At 37.8% G+C, this 20,526-nt stretch overlaps 2 protein-coding genes across 5 annotated transcripts in view; one reads left to right on the top strand and one right to left on the bottom strand.

Annotated features, from left to right (window-relative positions):
• Positions 1-20,526, bottom strand: part of IFNGR2 (interferon gamma receptor 2) — a 147,483-nt gene that overhangs the window by 40,969 nt on the left and 85,988 nt on the right. The window lies entirely within an intron of this gene.
• The window catches only part of GART (phosphoribosylglycinamide formyltransferase, phosphoribosylglycinamide synthetase, phosphoribosylaminoimidazole synthetase), a 39,259-nt gene that overhangs the window by 659 nt on the left and 18,074 nt on the right, over positions 1-20,526 (top strand). Inside the window, exons 2-12 of one of the 4 annotated variants that reach the window (XM_061359076.1) lie at positions 2,791-2,825; positions 6,937-7,085; positions 11,148-11,243; positions 12,265-12,439; positions 13,118-13,229; positions 14,447-14,515; positions 16,480-16,605; positions 17,318-17,405; positions 17,823-17,908; positions 18,521-18,689; positions 19,280-19,511. In XM_061359076.1, coding sequence (XP_061215060.1) covers positions 6,941-7,085; positions 11,148-11,243; positions 12,265-12,439; positions 13,118-13,229; positions 14,447-14,515; positions 16,480-16,605; positions 17,318-17,405; positions 17,823-17,908; positions 18,521-18,689; positions 19,280-19,511 — 1,298 coding nt within the window. In that variant the 5' untranslated portion in view covers positions 2,791-2,825; positions 6,937-6,940. Of the gene's footprint in view, positions 1-2,790; positions 2,826-3,822; positions 4,157-5,152; positions 5,176-6,936; positions 7,086-11,147; positions 11,244-12,264; positions 12,440-13,117; positions 13,230-14,446; positions 14,516-16,479; positions 16,606-17,317; positions 17,406-17,822; positions 17,909-18,520; positions 18,690-19,279; positions 19,512-20,526 lie in introns of those variants that run through there. The other 3 variants (XM_061359075.1, XM_061359078.1, XM_061359079.1) reach the window with 3 other exon arrangements.

The following is a 20,526-nucleotide window of genomic DNA, read 5'->3' as shown; positions in this document are numbered from 1 at the left end:
TGACTTAACGTTGGCCATCTTTTTCTCGTTGTTTTTTTTTTGTTTGTTTGTTTTTTTTTTTTTAGTCTATTCAGCAGATACCTGAAATTAATCAGTAAAATTAACACTTACTTAACTGTGTTGTGTGTATAACTGAAACAGGAGCACAGAATGGCCATTTCTCTTCCCTCTCCCCATTCAGTCTGGTTCTCACCTAGTAGCTTCAGCTGAGGCATTAGTGGTGAAAGACACAGCTTCCTACATGGAGTTTGAAGCAAAAAAAATAGTACTTCAAGGATGGCTGTAAAAGTTTATGACCCTATTTATTTTTAGCAGCTGAAGCTGAGGTAATGTTTTGCCTACGAAATGCACAATCTGGCTGTTTGTAGGAGGCAAGGTGCCTGTCCTGCAGAGCTTCAGTTCAGGCCGTGAAAGACATGTGTTTTGTTCTCAGCATTGATTCAGGCCTTCAGCCTGGTGCTGTGATTTCTGCAGGACTGAAACATAGATAATAATGACTTTTCTTGTTTGATTTTATTTCCTAGTGATCCAATACACCACAGTACATGGCTGGCTGAGAGTCATGAATTAGTCCTAAATAAAACACGTAAGCAAAAGCAGCTAAACCTAAAGCTATAATTAAAAATCATAAATGCCACCTGATTGTGGAGGTCTCTCAACTGCTTATGCAACTTTTGATGGTATTGCAGTCTGAGGAAGAATATTCTCTAAGGTTGTGTTGTTGTCCTTCAGGATGAGTCTAATGCTGCGCTAGCCTAAACTTCTAGTTCCATGGTTGTGTTTATCCATTTTGCCAGTTTAGGTGCCATGGCTGGTGTGTTGTTTTTTTTTACCTTCTGTTGCACCAGCAGAGCTGTCTGCACAATTGGCATGGTGAATTCCCCCTGGAAACTGATACACATAATAAAAACCCACGGAGAGGAATGCATCTTTTCTCTTCCTCAGCCCTCATGTCATTTTCTGATCGAGCTCGCCCTGGAGCAAGCTGGTGCAAGAGGTGGGAACGAACAGTTAATTAGGAAGTAAATTGTGAAGCATCATCTGCCACCAGCTGCAGTTACGGGCTCTTGCTCAGTCAAGATGTTCTGAGGGTGCAGTGCACAGGACAGCTGGTCTGATGAGCAGTTTGCTGCAGCATAACCGAACTCTTTTCACCCTCGCTGGCTGTCTGCTTCTTCCTTTGTACTCTGGTGATCACCTCACCACCCAGTGAGTTAGTTTAGCTCACTAAGCTGGCAGAAAATATTTCCTTTATAAGTCCATACATATCTATATGTATATTTACTGGATTAGCTACAGTTGCAGTGTTAACTTTCCAGCATTGTCTACCTGATCCAAGTGACTGAACACCCTTGGCACACACAGGAGGGAGAGGGAAGGAAAGACTGGAGGTGGAGAAGTTGGTGGGACCAATGGGAAGCTGCACCATCAAAGGGCAGTGTGAAAGGCCAGTTGATGAACCTGCAGCTTGCGCATTTCAGCCTCTGGTTCCTCTCCAAGCTTGAGCAGGGTCCAGCAGTTGTCAGAGGTTCACCAAGAGGCCAGCTTGGAGCTCACCTTGTGTGTATTGAGGTCTGTGTGCACTCATGACACGCAGCAGGCTAAGTCATAAGGATATAACTTAGCCTGCTGGTTATAGCATTAATTCAGAAAGAAAGTGGTAAGAACAATACATTGTTGCTGCCTGAAAGGCAGGTCTTGACCTCAAATCCTTCTGCTCAGCTCAGGTGTCCCATCCATTCACTGTTAGCATCTCTAGACCTTGGCTGATGGCACTTCAATCCAGTTCAGTTTACAGAAATCTGGTTTGGATTTTATTTTATCCCACTCCCCCCCCCTGTTTAGTTTTATGAAATCTAAGTGAATTGACTATGCTCAGGTCTGCTCTGAAGCCAGTAAAAGAAAAGTGTGTATGGGCTCACAACATCCCTTTTCAATAGCAACAAGGTGTATGAATGGGTCCAGCATTAATGCAGGTGTAAATGTTTGCAGCAGAGTGTGAACCTGCTTGGACAGCAAGTACTTTTCAGTGAAGGGCAGCAGCACTTTAGATCCTGTACAGTGCAACATTTTAAATATACCCATTACCATTGTTACTCCAGCCTCAGCTCAGATATTTTTGAAACTAAGACACTATTTTTTTTAAGTACTTTGTTTTGAGGCATCTTTTCACAGAGGTTTGCAAGATTTGGTGTATTTGGCTTTCAAGATTTGGTGTATTTGGCTCACCAAAGCAAAACACACTCCACCAGGTCTCTAAATCAAGGAGCACTAAGAAGCCTTAATTTAAAAAATAAAAAAGACACTATCTGAAGCAGTGAGCTGCTACCAGTCATACCATTTACTGTTTGCGCTATACTGCATAGTTCTTATTTTAGTTGCACCTTTTTATTGCTTTAGTTAGGGGTGAGGTAATAAGGCAGCGGCTTCTTATGAGAGTCCACCTAGTTGAGATAAAATACTTAGGTAACTTACGCTACACACTTATGATATGAAACTGAATCCTGGGAAGAACTTGCTTAAAGAGTTTACATTTTCTTATAGTTATCTTCAGTAACGCAACCAAGGAGCTGAGTTTATGAATTCAAGTCTGTGCACAGGATCAGTTTTAGAAAGAGTCAATGGCTTCCATCCTTTCATGGCAATAGGGAAGGGGCAGCAGCCAAGTTAGTAGCCTCTTCTCAGTTCTACCTGTATTTGAAATCTGAATGTGCCTTGGAGTCAGGATAGGGCAAGCTATGAGATACTGTTGGTTTTGCCTTCCTCATTTTTATTTTCTCTGCTCCACAGGCTCTGACCTACTGGAAGAGTTGCCCAGCTTCTTGGTGAGCCTTACATTTGTGGAGGATAAAGGTGTCTAGGCTGATGTTTGTTCTCTGCTGACTCAGTACTCTGGAAATTGACTTGTCTTCTTCACTCTATCCTCATGTCCTCTCCACTTGGATACACGGAGTGATCAGTTTGGTTTTGCTTTCATGTTTTTACTTCATAGAAGTTCATTCTTCCTTCTTTACAGTAGCAGACAATGGTTGCTGAGGAAATTATGCTCCATGTTCTGGAATTTTTAAGGATTTCACAGATTGTTACCAAAAACCCCAAGTGTGATAATCCTCACAGAAGAAATGTCTAGCTTGTGAATGGCTTTAAGTCTTTTGAGAACAGATTTTTGACTCTTGTATTAATGACAAAATAAAAGGAAGTGTCACCTCTTGGAATTTCAGTTTTCAATGCAAGATCTCGCTGGGCAGCAGAGGGCCTACATGACATTTTTCTATGTCAGTGCAAAAAAAGGCTGCTACTCCTAGATTTGAGCCTCCTAAACTGGGATTGCCACCAGAAGTTCTTCTCAAGCTACATCCCTAAATAAAAGTTGCTAGGATACCACTTGTGGGATGCACAAATAACATTGGCTTTCAAAACAAATGGCTAAAACTTAATTTTTACTCACACTATGTTAAAAATTGGTTAAATTTTATTTGAACATATGCTTGTTCATTTTACTTACTCCCATATAAAACTTCATGCTGTATATTATTTTCTATTTTAACTGAAAGTAGTATTAGAATATGTTACTTCAGGGGAAAAAAAGGAAGTGGTTCTTTGAGTGAGTTGCCAGCTTGGTGAGTTGCTTTAGCTAGCAACAGTGTCGCTGGATCTTCACACCTGTCCTACTAGTTTTAAGCAGTAGGCTTAGCAGAGCATGAAAGTGCATCATACACCTTGTTTCATGCTGTTGGTATTTATAGAACTATACATAGCCTCGTTTTTAAGCATAATCAAAATGCATAGCCTCATTTTTAGATAAAAAGAGAATGTTTACAATCTGAGTATCAAATAGATTTTAACTGCAAAAAATACCTGGGATGGCACAGAATTCATTTTGCATGTTTAGAAACAACAGGCTGTGCTGCTTCTGCTCTGCAAAGGTTTTGCTGTTCACTCCTAGACCATCTATCTGTATGCAAGTTTCTGTCCCCTCTTCCCGGCTGGAATGGCTTGTCTTTCCCGTTCATTGGCTAGTTGCGGTGTCGTCAGTGGGGCGGTAGTACTGGGACAGGGGTACTACTTTTGAACCGGAGGCTGCTTATCTCCTTTCTTTTTGCACATCTGAACTCTTGAGCACTGCTTTCCTCTGACTGGCAGCACGTAGGGTAGGGTAAGTATATTCTCTGTTTAGATTCAAATCTCTGCATGCAGTTTTGAGGTAGTTGTAAGAAAATAAGATAATGTGTGTAGTTAACTTATTATTGATAAAATTTTCCTTTAAAATTACTATTTAATGATGACTGTCTCTGGGCAGCACTGGAAACGTGCTTGTTTGCTTTAACTTTAGTGTAGGAGATAGCTGCCTGCTACATGATAAATGTTTATTCTTTTATATTGCATTCTTCTGTCCTAGGTTACTTATTTTTGCCTTTTATCTATGTCATCCCTTTGTTGTAGCAAATCCGTTAATCTTTCATCTTCTCTTTTTGCTTGAATTCTAATACTAAAGAGGCTTAGTATAACTTGGTTTCCCAAGTATGTGTACCATAACTGATAATTTTTACCCCAAGTTTGTTTGGTTTTGGTTGTTTGTTTTTTTTATTGGTTTTATTGTAAGTAATTCTGAAGTCTTGCAACTGAATCATTTCTGCAACTTTGCAACATGCATATCTTGTCAAACACTGTTGATTAGAAAGTTATTGATCTCCTCCAGCCTGAACCTACAATTAAAGTTTAACTGCATTGTGTTTAGTTCCTAGTGAATAACACGTGTGGGTTCTTTCAAAATAAAGTTTCTTACTGTGGCCTTGGATTTAAAATTCAGGCTCACCATATAGACTGCATAGTGCCCTCAGAGCTGAAGTTGTTTCCTCCATAGTCCAGATTCTCAGGAAGGGCAGGTTTCTTCAGGGTCAGATCTATCAGAGCAGCTCTATTCAAGTCAAGCTGTAGCAGCTGAGATGAGCGAGAGGCACATGTCACTGTCTTATCATTTGGCTAAAAATCTGCTTTCTGTCATGTGATTTTGCTTTTCTCTTAGAAATCTGTTGTTTGGTGGTTTTGTATTTTTTCCTTTTCTTTTAAGGTGTGCTTTTTTTGTTCTAGCCATCCTCTTTTGTCCTCCCTCAAAGGAGAGGACTGCAGAGGAGACCTGACTTTTCACTGCTTTTGGAAATGGAGCTGTCACCTGTGTGTATTCAAGCTATGGTGTGTGTCAGGGTTTTCTTTCTGAGCTTGCCTTGGGAGGCACTGTACACATTGGCAAGTGCAGGTCAATGACCAGCTGCTTAATGGAAGAGGCACAGGGATGACCAAGGGTTGCGCATTACATGTGCTGGGATTACAACAGGGAGACTGGTTGTTCTTTTTGACTAACACTTTTATCTGGGTTGCATTCCTCCTCCTGATGAATGGGAAGTGATTCCTGCAGGGAAGGGACATATCACACCCCTTCACTGGCCAGGGAAAGCCCTTTGAATAAATTGTGCCATTTTCAACAATGAACTGATTTTGTTTATTCTCATTACTTAAAATGCTTAAGCCATTTTAAAAACAGGTTTAAATAGGTTTAGATTGTTATTTTGCATAAGTTAAGATTTAAAGATTTTAGATTGTTTGGCTTTTTTTTTGCAAGTAGTGAGAGCATGCTGCACTTGGGCTTAGGGCCACCTGCCAACTTATAGCTGCTTGCTTTTGGCTCCACTGAATAACTTCTTTGGGGAGCATTTGACTTCTATGAATAAAACTCTCACTTTAACCAGTGTGGTGGCATCGTTTGTATATGTAATTTAAGTATGGTTGGACAAATGTGACTCTTAACAGCTTATTCTTTGAATAGTTTAGGAGGTTAGCCCTTGCTTTTGTATGAGCTCCAGATAAAGACGTATTAACATATTTTATAAATTATATACTTTATTAATTTATTTAGGATTTTCTGAATTCCAGTGGGGTTTTTTCAGTGTAAGCAAATTCTCCTACTTCCTTGCTAGCTACGTGGTATCATTGTCGGGATAACAGTTCTGAGGTGGCATACATCAGTAAATATGTAAAGAATACACATAGACGTTTTCTTAAAAAGCAAAGGCTAACTTTCAAAACTGTTCAAAGAAAAAATTTTAATATTGACATCAGTACAAGACGTGTGAGTTACATGTACGTATACAGATGACATAGGGAAGGCAAAACTGAGAGAGTTCATTTCATTTTTGTGACCATTTTGTTTCCAAACTGCTGAAAAGGTTTTGGACAGTTTAAAATTGTAATGAAGTTACAGCCTTCATTCAAACACCTGCTTTATTCAGGCCAAGACAGCATTAATGTGTTTTCCTAAAACTCGGTGGAATGGGAGAGAGGAGTGGATGTCCTGCAGTACCTTCTCAGAGTTGTTATCTTCTTTGTTAATGTCACCTGGTCTTCCCTGTTGTTTGCCTTGTGGTTGTTCTCAGGAAAGCCAGAGCTGGAAGTTGATTTCCCATTCATCTCTAAACGCTGTAGTACTGTGTTCATACAGTTAGTTCATCAGAAGGGCTTTGCCCTTTGCAGACTTGGATTCACCAGGAATTTCTATAGGTCCGGCCACTTGTGTTTTTCCTATATCACAGACGTCTGTATAACTTGTAGCAGTTGCCAATCTGACTAAAGGAAAACCCAAGATGGATTGCTTTGCAGGTTAATTCTGTGTTGTGGAGCAGTTCAGTCTTTGATATTTAATTTGTATCACGTCTGATTAAGTCAGTTATCTGTTTTCGTATACATATCCTTTTCTTTTTTTTTTTTTTTTGATCAACAAAAGCTTTATAGAAATACTGTTGCCTGAAGCAAAGTGACGTTTGTATCTGTTGTGAACTGCATTGCATCCAGCACTTAAAACCTGTGGTCTGTGTAGCTCTTGCTTTCCTAACCTCACATGGCTAATTCTGGCTGTTTTGCTTGTGTTCTGGTTTTATGCAGACTAATGGCTGATCAAGTGCTTGTGATTGGTAGTGGAGGGAGAGAGCATGCACTGGCCTGGAAGTTGGCCCAGTCTCCACGTGTAAAACATGTGTTTGTTGCTCCAGGAAATGCAGGAACAGCTGACAGTGGAAAAATCTCAAATTCAGGTAAAACCCCCCAAAATACCACTTTTAAATTTGATTAACTCAACTGGTAGGTTGTTCTTGTCATAGATCTGAAATCACAGCTGTTGATGTGAAAAGATTATTACTATCTTTTAATGTTTTAGGCACGTGAAATAGAACATATAGATGCAGTTAAGAATTAATTCATTATATTATCTCAGATGTGATATCTAATCCTTTAGGTTTGGGGGTGGAGGATGCAGCTAAAACTCCCATCTGCAAGATGCACGTTTCTCCAAGAATACAGCTCAGGATAGATAGCTGTTGGGGTTCCCAACTCCCAGCAGCCTAGCAGAGAAGGGGTGGTGGTTGGTGGTTTCTCTTGGTATACACTGCAGTTCAGTACTGCTCAGTGAACAGCTGAAAAGTGCCTGAAGCAAACATCAACACCTAAAGTACTAAATTCACAACTGTATTCTCAAGTGCATTGAAGCCCTGTGTTCCCTACAATATTTGATGAGAACACTTTCTTGCCTGAAGTGTTCCACCATAGAAAGATGTTCATTCCTTTGTCTTGGTGACCTTAAGGAGTTAAGGTTATTTTCAGATGTTTCTGTCTTTGTACTGACTGCTTGTTTTGAGCTTCTAGCTTAATATGTTAAGCTCTGACTGGCTGTATTTGAGATTATTCATAGTTAATAGTTTTGAGAAATCAAGCTTAAGGTATTTCAAATTGAGCATCCAAGACTGTGTGCCGCATTTAAAAAAATACTGGTCTAAGGTGCTTGCCTGGAGGCACAGAGTGAATCAGTACAAAACCCAGTGTAATTACTCAGATTCCTGTCTTGTGTCCTTTATATAATGGAATCTGAATTAGGTATTTTAAACAACCAACTTAAGTTTCCAGTTTAAAACATGTGATAACATACTTAATTACAGTTAACACAGTATGCATGTGAACATGAATTATATACATTAATTTTATGCATTCATATTTGTATGCAAGTAAAATATTTTTTTTGTTACCACCTCATGTGGAAACATGAATCCTGTCAGGCTGTTGTACAGCAGGTAATTATAGTTAATTCCAAATACATTGGAATACTTAATTACAGGCTGTGTAAATAACTTTGTCCTTGATTTCTTTGACTAGTCACAGTATCATAAGTTTTTTGTTCTATTTGGCCTCTGAGGAGTGGGTCCAAGGAAGAGCCTCACAGGAAAGTCATATGTTTCCTTCACATCCCAGAAATTCAAACAAAAATCTTTACCCTTGTGATAAGTGGAGACAATGCCAGTCTGCTTGGCCTGCAGAATGTTAATTGCAGTATTTTTTCTCAAGTAGTGTCTTTAAAAAACTGCTGCGCTTTTCTCTCACGTTGTTAGTCTATAAAAAATACTGCACCCTCAACAGTGAAAGATATCTGAGCATGTGCATAGTAATGCTTGAGCCAGGTCCAAAAATCTTTTACTAAAACCGTTTCTTCTAGGCTAGGGTTTCACATGTTTTTGGGGAGAGAAATCCTCAGCCAACCAGGAGGCAGGCAGAATCTAGAATTTGTGAAGAGTTTGACTTACTTGTTTTTAAGGAAACAATTTGTCTTATCTGCTCAGCCATTTTAGTCCTATCATCGGGGTCTAGATTTTAACTCGGGGGTGAGAATGTAGAACAGCTTTGCAGAAGCATGTGAGTCTATTAGATTGTGTGAGCCAGGGCAGCAATGTCTGTGAAACTGCTACCATTGTTTCTGGGGTTTTTTTGGTACAATGAAGATTTGTCTCTGAAAGTTCATCCTCCTCTCACGTCTCATGAGATTGCCTTTAATTAGCATTGCAACTCTGGTTCTCAGATGATTTCTGAAATACATAAATGTGAGCTTAAAATTATAAACTTAAAATTTTCAAACTTGCTTGTATCTAAATAAAAGAAGTTTTCATGGTTAATTTGAGTTAGTAATCATTTCTGACAGTAAAGACAGATTTAGGTTGAGTAGCTAAATATAGTTTTATATTTAATTTATATATAATTAGCATAGCAGTTTTGGTGCCAGAAGTGTACAAAAGGGCTTGCTGAATCCAGAGATAGATGTATGTGTGTCTGTGAATGGACTTCAGCATCCTGACACCTCCTTCAATGACATTATAGCTCTCAGTATAACTTAAACTCTTTTAACTTTAAGCTCTAGCTTTGAAAACTTTGGTCCAAGGTCCTTCTGTTGATTTCAGAAGAAATATTTAGCTGTCGTTTTGAGATATGAAACAGCTACAAAAATACCCCTTTCAGTCTGCATCCTGAGGAAAATGGTGTTTGGGGGAAAGTTAAAATTATGTATTAACAATGTGATTTATTCCTTTCTGTTTGTTACTAGGACATTTCCACATCATATAAATCTTATGCCATATTCACTATTAGATCAGACCTAAGGCAAGACAATGTGGAGTGTAAAGTGCAATCACTGTACAGGCTCTTTATTTTCCCTTCTTCCCTTCACGTGGATTAATCTCGTAGGGAACAGGGATCATCCCTCTTCAGTTGCCCACCAGAGCTCCCACTCTCTTTGGTCGGGATCTACTGTTCTCCAGCTGCTTTCACAACACCCTCATGGGACTGAAATACAATATTGACCTTTATGTTAATCAGTACTTTAAAGCCAAGCATATTAATGCTTTTGGTTTTGCTCTCCTGCGAGCCAGAAGTCAACTGACATAAATTGCACAAGGAAGTCAAAGGCCTTCGCTTCTTCTTACATACAAATATTAGTGGAACAGTATAATTGAAAGTTATCAATGAGGTAATTTTTATTAGTGTTCAGTCTGTTGTTCCCCCCATTCCACCCAAATAGGGTAAATCTACAGCCACAGTGTGGGTTTCAGATAGTTGTTTTTATACTGTCTCTTAGGCAGAAATAGCTGCTTCCCTTGTGGAAGCAGGCAATTTACTCATACAGTATGGCGGGAGCACAGTGGGCTGACACAAAATCGTGTCTGTTTGTCCAGCAGAAGCAGCTGTATCACTGCCACTGCTTTTGTTTCTTATCACTTCCCTGGAAACTAGCTGGAAGAGACCATCAGCTCCTGGTGTGCTTGGCAGTACAATCACTAACAGGACATCACAGAGAAAACTTAAAAGGAAGGTAGTCCAGCTGCAAGGAGGGTTTGTGCTGTGCTGTACAATGCTCCCTTTGCCAGCTTTGTGCACTGATGTGTTAGTTTCCTCCCTGCAGGGTCAGCCAATACACACCAGGCTTCGCTCACTGCTGGTTTGGCTGTTCTGGGTTTGTATTCCCATCCTCTGTAGACTTTGGCTTTGTTTATTCTTGATAAAAGCAGTGGAATTGCATTGCCTTTGCGTAAATTTTTTATCATGACACTTGTCATTATTGTCTTTTGTGCAAGCTTTTTCCTTTGCTTACACAGTTTTTGGTATTCCAAGAATTGTCATATTAAATGTTTTGTTTATAGAAAAATAAAAAACCTAAGACCAGATAACCTTACCCGTAATTACAGCACCTGCCCTTATTAAGTTTAGCCTAATGTAATAAAAAAATGTTGAGATTCCCCTTTGTTTCAGTGGTGTCAGTTTAACGTGGCACTACAGAAAGAAGGAAAAAAGAAAAGAAGGTAGTTGCAATCTGACCACTAGCCACTTGTACCTGTCCCTTATACGGTACTGGCATGGACATGTGTAAAGCTTCATGGTGACCCTACTCAGGAAGGAGACTGGCTGAAAAAAAATTATGTTTTTTTTGCTTGTGAGTTATTTTCACTTGAATCCTTCACAACACCTCTTGTGGTGGCAAACAAGATGTTCTTAGAGATGTATGGCAGTGTAAGGGGAACCCCAAATTGGTTTTCTCACCTTCAAGAGCGAAGTGGGTTGACAATGCATTTCAAACCACAGCCTTTGCTTGGGGGCTTGAGAGTGTATTTTGGTCTAACCCTTGCATGTAAGTCTATATATTAGTGCATACCTCACTCTTCTAGATGCATAATGACCTGCCATTCAAGAATGTGAGACTGATGAAAGTGCTGCTTCAGGTGTTGATAGTATAAGTGCTAAGCAAAAGTAATGAATCCAGTCTTACTCTTTTGTATTTTTGACAGCTGTTTCAGTCAGCAATCACGCTGCACTTGCCCAGTTCTGCAGAGATCAGGAGATCAAGCTGGTTGTGGTTGGTCCAGAGGTTCCTCTTGCTGCTGGTAAGAGAAAGCAAGCTAAAAAAAACATAGTCTTCGTAATTTAGGAAGAAAAAGTAAATTTAAGTCCCTGTCTTCTGTGCACCACTGAAGTATCCCAGTGTCTTCAGTAGGAATGGAAACAGATTCTCTGTGTCAGTTTCCCTGAAGTTCAGGGTTGTAGTGTGATGAAAATGAATTTCTGAAGAGTATTCTGTGAACAATATAACATTTAACATATCCTTAAATATTCAGTTTCTTTTTAAGTGCTTGGAATTAATAGGGGAGGTATCAAAGTGTTTCCATATAGGAAGCTTAGCTAGAGTTTTGATTTTCTGGTGAAGTTTTCATTTCTTCAAATAACGATAATAATTTCAGACTTGGTAAGAAAACCAAACCAAAATAAAAAACAACCACAAAACCACAACATTTATAAACATGCTGACAGTTTTTCTGTTTTAACATTTCACACAATCAACAATTGTCATCTTCACAAAATAGTAACTTGAACTTTTTAACTAAAAACTATAATAAAACAAGGGGAGATTGTCATCTCTAACCAAATGCAGCAGATCTTCTTAGCCCCAGATATTGCAGGGTTATCTGCTTCTGATCATAGTGAAGAATGCATCTAAAATAGGCACTAACTAGATATATATGGCTTACTATTTGTGATATACTTGTTAAAATGAATCAGTGCCTCTGCAAGACTTGGACTACCTGATGAAATAGAGAAAACAGGGTAAAATGTAATCTATTAGAAGTAAGTAAGTTTAGTTCTGCTTAGTGGTCATCCTTGTAAAAGATAAATGACCATAGTTGATGTAGTTCTAAGACCTTATAACCTTGTACAATATTTATAGCAAGCAAAACAGAATGCCCAAAATCTATGATAAGCAAAACAGGACATGTAGATAAAGATTATCTAAAACTAGCAGAAGTTCAGGATGAGTTGTAGCTGAGTTAAGTGATAAGTAGAAGGATGGGGAGAAATCATTCAGTTCATATGGTGATTTATGAAACTTTTATGTGTTGTACTTTTTAGGGATTGTTGATGACTTGACAGCAGCTGGAGTAAGGTGTTTTGGTCCAACAGCAAAGGCAGCTCAGCTGGAGTCCAGTAAGAGCTTTACCAAAGCCTTTTTGGATCGCCACGAGATCCCAACTGCAAGATGGAAATCTTTTACCGATCCCAAAGCAGCATGTAGCTTTATTAACAGGTAAAATTCTTGTCGTTTTAGAAACAGTTCTTTTTACAGAAGTGTGCTAGGTACCCAAAGCAAACAATCACACGATTACTAACATGTCAGTACTTTTGGCTGTGATAGAACATCTGTAAAGGTTTTAAAGAATAGCAACACTATCACATTGCAGTGATAATTAAATGGTTCTTATTTACTGCTCTAAATGAAAATAAAATTCAGTGTTGAGTTTACAGGAGAATATAGGACAAGTTTTTTTCTTTTATTTTTTTTTTCCAAATTGTGTACTGTGGAAACCCAGCTTGAAGTCTTGTAGTCATTTGTTCCGCCTTCTTTGTACCTTTTTTCCACAAATATAAATTCTGCGTTGGAGACTTACTCAGCAAATGCTGTTCTACTCTTCAGCATACAATTCAGGTGACCCAAAAATGATAACAGCAGTAAATTATTAAAAGGAAAGCAACAGTAATGAAATTCAGTGATGGAGAAAAAAACAGGAAGCAGAAATTCCTCACAGGCATAGCATAATGAGAGAAGCCTAGTGTTTATCTATGTATTACTCAATAAGGTAAAATGGTTGCTATGAAAATTTATGAGTATTTTGATTTTTCGTCTATTTGAAATGTTAAAAATGTCTACAAAATATATTTGCAATACACAGTGTTTATGTTGAAACTTTCTTCTGTGTCTTTGAAGTGCAAACTTCCCTGCTTTAGTTGTAAAAGCTAGTGGCCTGGCAGCTGGCAAAGGAGTAATTGTGGCTTCAAACAAGGAAGAAGCATGCAAAGCTGTTACTGAAATCATGCAGGTTAGTAGAAACATCATGCACTAACTGGAGGAATTATCACACAAAATAAGTTATTAACCATCTCAGAATCTCAGAGATATTCTTTATTTCTGTGTAATAGGAACTTGGCTAATTAATAGGCATCAAATTTTTTACCTGTTACGTGGACAGGTAGGAAGCTTTGTCATATTTATTGCTTGAGGCAGGGTACTCTTTTGGGCATAGTTCCAGCTAAAATAGAATCATTCTTAAATAAAACCCACACTTACTTCCATATGGATTGCCTGTACCATTTGAGACTGCTGCTATCAAACTAGTACTACAGTGCTGTAACACTAACACTGTAATTGACCTGGGTCATGACAAGCAACATCAGCTTTAGGACTCTAGTCACACAGTTCTTAAGTGTGTATTCCAGTGGAATTATTTCAAGCAAAGTGTACATTTAGGTACAATATTTAACAAATACATTAGGACCATCAAAATCTGAAGAGATGCAAAATGAAGCAATTTTGTCTGAAGAGCTAGGAATATCGAGGCGGAAAATAAGATGCATACAGGTCAGGTCCTCAGCTGGTGTTGGCAGCGCAGCATCTTACAATGTAGTGGAGCTATCCTGATTCATACGTGTTATTTGACGCTTGTATTTCAAGAGTCAGAATACAGATAGGGTCTGCGTGTATGATTATTGGACAAATACATGTCTTAGCAAGTGGCTCAGTGTCTTGAACAAAAAATGAAAAGTATATCAGAGAGTCTTACAGATCCCCAAAATTACCTTGCCAGTGTGGGCTGCTTGTTTTTAATTGCCTGAATATGCAGTCAGTGTTTAAACATTGCATTGAAATATGAAAATATTGCCCTCTTCCAATGTATTCCATAGAATGGTGCTTTCTTGTAAAATAAAAGTTCAGATTATAAGCTTGATAGTCATTGATATTAGTCTCAGTATAATGGGTCAAAACTTCATAAGCTAGAGCATAAGGAATTGCTCACTAAGTTATAAATACCATCTGTAATTTAAAAACATTGACACATAAAATCTGCGTTTATTTAGGAATAAACAGAAAAGAGGAGCGAAGATTTTACCATTTTTGACATAACCAGGGTGGAAAATGGATTAATAGTCTTAAAACTGTGCTGCAGCTTTCTTGCTGTAGCAGAAATGTTTTTTCTTGTTGCGTTTTGAATAGTTTAAAATAACAAACAGAACTAAAGAGATTCTGGTTTTACTGTAGGATAAGACTTTTGGCACAGCTGGGGAAACTGTTGTTGTTGAAGAACTTCTTGAAGGAGAAGAAGTTTCTGTAAGTGCATCTCACTATAACATTTTGACTATACCTGTTCTAAACTGTTTAGGAAATAATGCTTAAGTACCAACAGCAGGGATGTGTAGGATTTTGTTACTTAAAAACAGTTATCTGTTTATAAATTTGATTATATTAATTAAAGACAGCTGTGTTAAGAACCAAACATCCTGCAGTCTGTTGAAAAAATTAAATAAAAATAACTCAAACAGTAATCAACTCTTGCCACATGGAAAAAAAACATCAAACCTTAAAATTTTAAGTGTCATTGAACATGCAGTTCTGTTAGTATTTCTGACAGCAAAGACAGCATAAAGATGTCCCTTCCCTTCCACACTCCTACCTCTTCACTATTGTTTGCCTTTGATTCAGTTGTACTAGTTACCTCTTTGTGAAGCTACAATCTAAGGAGCGTTTTTCAAAATCAGCACCATCACCTTGTATGTTTTCTGTGTTCTGATTTAAAGGCCAGTGCCATTTGAATCCGTATAAGTAACAGGATGGCGAAGTGCAGAGCAAAGCAAGGAGTGATTGGGAGCAAAGGAGCATAGGGACTTCTTTAAATCAGCTTTGCTGATGAGGGAAATATGTTGAACTTCATGATGAGGGAGCCGTAAACTCCTTTGGAGCAAGGGAACAATCAGCTCAAGACAGGCGCCTTCTACATCCTTTTTAATGTGTTTCACTGGCCTGGATACTGCAATGTGGAAGTGCATCTGGGGACAAGGGGCCCAGAACCAAAGGCTGTTGAATATTTTGACAGTTTTGATTTACTCTACATATGCAGAACAGACATGTCCTTCATTTTAAACTAATTCAGCTCATTTGTTTAAAAAAGTATATCTGATGTGATTAGTGGAGTATGAAAGAGAAAAGGAGAATTTAGAGCCTGTGTTTTGAGGTGTCAGACACCTGCTTCCCATAAGGTAGAACAGCCAAGTACCAACTCAGGTTCCCAGCTCCTGGAGCTGGAATTGACTTATGCTGGATACTGTGAATATTCATCTTGAAGGTGGTGGTATTTATAAAGCAAGCAATCATCTCCCAACTGTTGCCAATCTTTGCATGGTCTGTTTTCCTGCCTGTTACGAAGAAACCAGATGTGCAAGGCGTTCTTACTCCTTCCTGGTTGGCTCGACCTGTTTAGGAACTAGGGGGTCATCCAGATCTTTATTTCGTTGTTGGAAAATATGTAGCACTCTTAATTAGTCCTTAAAATACTTAATGTAAATTAATACAATAATGTAAACATGCAATTTAAAGGGGATTTTTTCTGTGATAATTGACAGAAATATGAAAAACATTCTGCTTGCTTTGGCTGTCAAAATAATTCACCTTCCAAAAATTGTTAACAGTTTTTCATGTATTAATATTTGGGCATTTTCAGGTTATGTAGGGAAGTCCTTGTTTGTTTTTTTAATTAGCATTCTACAGTGTTTTTGAGTACAGCTAGCAGTAGTCCAATCAGTGAATATCATAATTGAGGTTCAGAAGATTCCAGCAGGCTTGTTATTATGAATATAAGGAGGGTAAAAGCATCTGCTATATAAGTGATTTATAAATAATTCAAAATTAAATAGTTTTATCGAGGAACAGGAAATGTTGAAAGGAATGTAATGCCTTCCTTCCAGGGCAGGGAGGGGAGGAGGGTGAGGGAGGAAATAGCTTCCATCATGAATATTTTAAATGTTTTTTTAACCTTTTTAGTATTTTCTTTCAGTACTGATGTTATGTTGAAATTTTTATGTGTTACATTAAAGGTAATCTTCATAGCAAGTAGTAAAGATGAAGCACTTCTTCCTGAGGGGAAAGGGAAACATTTAGAATATAGTTTGTTTTATCAGGGAGACAGACTTTATACTCTTAAATATCTATTGCAACACTGAAAATCACATATACTTGTACTTTTTGTGCTTTAATTGTAATAATACACTGGAATTTTAATTATTCTCCTTGTTATTTAGTGCTTATGTTTCACTGATGGCGTCACAATTGCTTCCATGCCTCCAGCCCAGGACCACAAGAGATTAATGGATGGAGATGAAGGCCCTAATACTGGAGGGATGGGAGCTTATTCCCCAGCACCTCAGGTAAAAATAAGCTACATCTCCAGCATGAAAAGCATGTGTGAATTTTCAGTTCCACATGATGAACAGGAGGAAGTGGAAAGGTGGATATGTTATTTCTGCAACTTTATATTTTGGTTTTTTTTTTAATGTTACGAAATACTGAACCAGGTGCTTAAAACCACATTTTTATCTTGTGCTGAACTAAGCTAATGATGAATTTTTGTTATGATTTAAGGTAGTTTGGCAAGGAACTTCTATTTGCAAAAGGACTTACTTTTTTTTCTCTTAACCTACTTCATGGCCAGTGATTGGGGGGGGGAGGGGTTGTTATAAAAGAAATAAAAATGGGGTTATTATTCTATAAAACTATTAAGTTTGTTTATTGAATAAAATGTGCTCATTGATCATTGTACTTTCCAGCTGATTTGTCTTTGGGACACCTTCTCTAAATTCCAATCTGTGCAGATGGTTTGTTCCAGTGAAGCCAGGCTGATTGTGTACACACATAGATCTAAGCATGAAAAAGTGTCTGAAGAAATGCAAACGGTTGTTTTAATGGTGTTGTCTGAGGAGAGAAAAAGGAATACTAGTTTTCTATAACAAGCTAATATGAAACACTTCGGAGCAAGCAGGACACCAAGTATTCTGCTTGGTTCTTAAAAACACCATCGGAGTAGGAAAAATCATGCACTCCCTTTTTTACAAACACTGTTTTCTAATCCTATTTTATTAGATTTCTAAAGATTTACTGCAGAAAATAAGAGATACTATTCTTCAAAAAACTGTTGATGGCATGAGGAAAGAAGGTGTCCCCTATTTTGGTATGTACAAAAGTTTGGGTGTTTTAATCATAAGCAGAAAGACTTCTTTTTTTTTTTTTTACTTTGTCCTCTTCATAGGCCTAACTCACCCTGTAAGTTAAGGAAAATAGCTTTGATTTATTTGGAAACTGGGTTTGGTATCAGTGGCTTGATTTAGTGACCGTTGAAATCAATGGATATCATTTTTATTAATGATGGATAATCGACAAGTAAGGAAGAACAGAGAGGAAAACATTTGAAAATAAGCTGCAAAATTGTGACTACAACTGTTTTTCTGCCTGTTTTCTTTTTAACACTTCTCAAGTGTCAACGTCCTACCTTTAAATAAGCACAGGTGTGCTTTAACACTATTACAAATATGAAACATATGACCTATGCAGTTGCTTAGATGGCTTTTTATATAATTTTTTATTTTAGGTGTGCTTTATGCTGGGTTAATGCTTACCAAAGATGGACCTAAAGTTCTTGAGTTTAACTGCAGATTTGGTGACCCAGAATGTCAGGTGAGTTGTTGTGTAGGTAGATACAGTTTGGCATTATGGGAGGAGAAAAGTCCATTGCCATCTACTATTATTCTTACCTAACTTTCAGATGAACATTTAGCTGATTGAGATTTAAAATATTTGGTTTGTTTACTCAAGGCAGAAGGTTTGTTATGAAATTGTTCCATTCCAGAGAAGATTTCAGCAGGTTATACTCAAAGATGGGCTTTACAAGGGTGAGCTTGAGTGAAACTCAGCACTTTCATATCTTTTCTGGAATGGACTTGAATTCTTTCTTTACTTTATTAGAAACAAACACTTCTTTTCCCCACTCGCTGTTAATAAGTGGAACAAACCACTTCATTTTAATTCTTCAGAACAAATAGGGTTCTTTGTTGTCTACTTTTTCTCCCCCGTATGTAGCAGATCTTTTGCTCTCCAAAATTACCATCAAGGAATAGTATTTTTAAAGGTACACAGATTGTGCACATTATGTATATATGTGTGAAAATACACTATACCAACATATTTAATGTTATTTTTACAGTTGCATTAGTATTTTTAAAAGGTTGGTGAGAGAAAATATAACAATTTATACTGTTTTAATGAATTTGCTGATCTCTATTTTTGTAGGTAATTCTTCCACTATTGAAAAGTGATTTGTATGAAGTCATGCAAGCAGTTATCAATAAAAGGTTGTCTAGTTCCATGCCAGTGTGGTTTGAAGACAGTGCAGCTGTGACAGTGGTCATGGCTAGTGAAGGGTATCCAGGACCATATCCGAAGGGTTTGGAAATAGCAGGTAAATATAGCAGGAGAAACCTCAGAAGTCTGACTTCTCTCCTGATCTCTCTCCATTCTCTCTTTTGCTGGATGAAGGTGTATCAGTGTAACACAGACACATAGAAACTATAGGTCTTGTGGCTATGGGTAAGGAAAAGATGAATTAGTTTTCACACATTGATGTTTATTGTTAATGCACCCATCATATTTTCTATTCTCTACACTGTATTGTTAAGTTCTCTAGCATTTCTTTCATATGTGTTACAGTAAAGTAGTTCTGGACTGATCACTGGTTCTTATATAATGATGTTGATAAGTTCTGTGGTTTATATGTCAGTGAAGTATAAAATCCAGCTGGAATAAGATGTTGTATGCAGATGTCTCAGCTAAATACTTCTTTCTTTGTCTCTGAGCATACAAGTAGCAGACCTGGCCCTCCACAAAATGTACGGTTTACAAATTTATTCCTATTTTCCAACATGATCACACTGAATTCAGTTGTGGTTTCTAGACATAGTCAATAAGTGCTGAATAACTATTTGTAATTTAATAGAGGATGTTCTAATAAATTTATTTTTCTGCTTTTATTTTCTTAAACAACAATCGCAGGACTTTCTAAGGCTAAGCAACTAGGATTGCAGGTGTTCCATGCAGGCACAGCCCTGAAGGATGGCAAAGTGGTGACTAGTGGAGGAAGAGTCCTTACAGTAACTGCTATTAAAGAGGATCTAATGACAGCACTGCAAGAAGCCAACAAGGGAGTAGCAGCCATACACTTCAAGGGTGCCATTTATAGAAAGGACATTGGTTATCGGGCTATAGCTTTCCTGAAACAATCCAGGTAGATATTTGAAGTATTTAAAATGCAAATAAGTGGTGTAAAAGGGACTTAAAAGGCCTCGCTAGTTTACATTAATAAACTGATGTTGATACTATGTATCAATCTAGTCAAGTTTTAACTAACATCTTTGTAAGCAATCTAAGCAAGACCAACCAAGGAAGGAACACATTTCTTGATGGCTCTCTCGTCCATATTCTTATTCTCCCAAATCTGAGTTAAGCTACAGTGACAAGCATGTAGGATTAACTCATTTTTACCTAATGTGAAGCATATCTGCCTGCCTGTGCTTCAATAAGCTCAAAACATAACTTTTGATAATATTTTTTAGTCCATGAAGCATATTAGTAAGACTTCCATTTTTGCTGCCAGTGTATACTGATTAGTATATTGTAAAATTATCATCAATAAACTTACTAAATGAACAAGGGTGTTTGTATTTAGTCTTCTTTCTCTCCCAAGTGCTGTGCATCTTTTGAGAAATTTCTGTGAAAATGCGTAAGTGGTATTTGTATTGTAGTAGAAAAAAAATCAGGTCAGTGTATAAGGCAAGACAAGAAGGTTCTTTAATGAACTGTTCTCTAAAACACTGAGTTCATGGGCCATAGCCAGCAAGTTTCTTGACTGGAGTGCCTGTGTGCTCGGGGGATCCCTAGCTTACGAAGGGGACTTCTGGAAGCTGTGCATAGTCAGCGCTTGTTTCACTGTCCTTGATTCTGCACCAACTTTTGCTCAGACATCCTAAAATTGGAAGAACAGCCAGGCTTATTTCACTTGGACTCTGTGTTGCACATAGTTTAGGAAGAGTGATAGTTGGGTCTGTAAAGTTGGGGATGCACCTCCTCTTGGCAGCTTTGCAGGATCAAGTCCTGTGCATTTCACTTTGTGGAAAAATCCAGAATATTTATTTAATAACAGTATTCAAGAAAATAAAAAAGATTTATTTGAAGAATCAAAGTATATACCATGCCTTTAAAACTAAGGTGAAAATATGGCAGATATTTATTGTGTCCAGACT

This window comes from Neopsephotus bourkii, unplaced genomic scaffold (assembly GCF_033783945.1).
Source record: "Neopsephotus bourkii isolate Nb327-2 ecotype Australia unplaced genomic scaffold, CSIRO-AGI_Nbou_v1 NB_962, whole genome shotgun sequence".
NCBI classification, from domain to species: domain Eukaryota; kingdom Metazoa; phylum Chordata; class Aves; order Psittaciformes; family Psittacidae; genus Neopsephotus; species Neopsephotus bourkii.
This window is presented reverse-complemented; position numbering and strand designations above follow the sequence as displayed.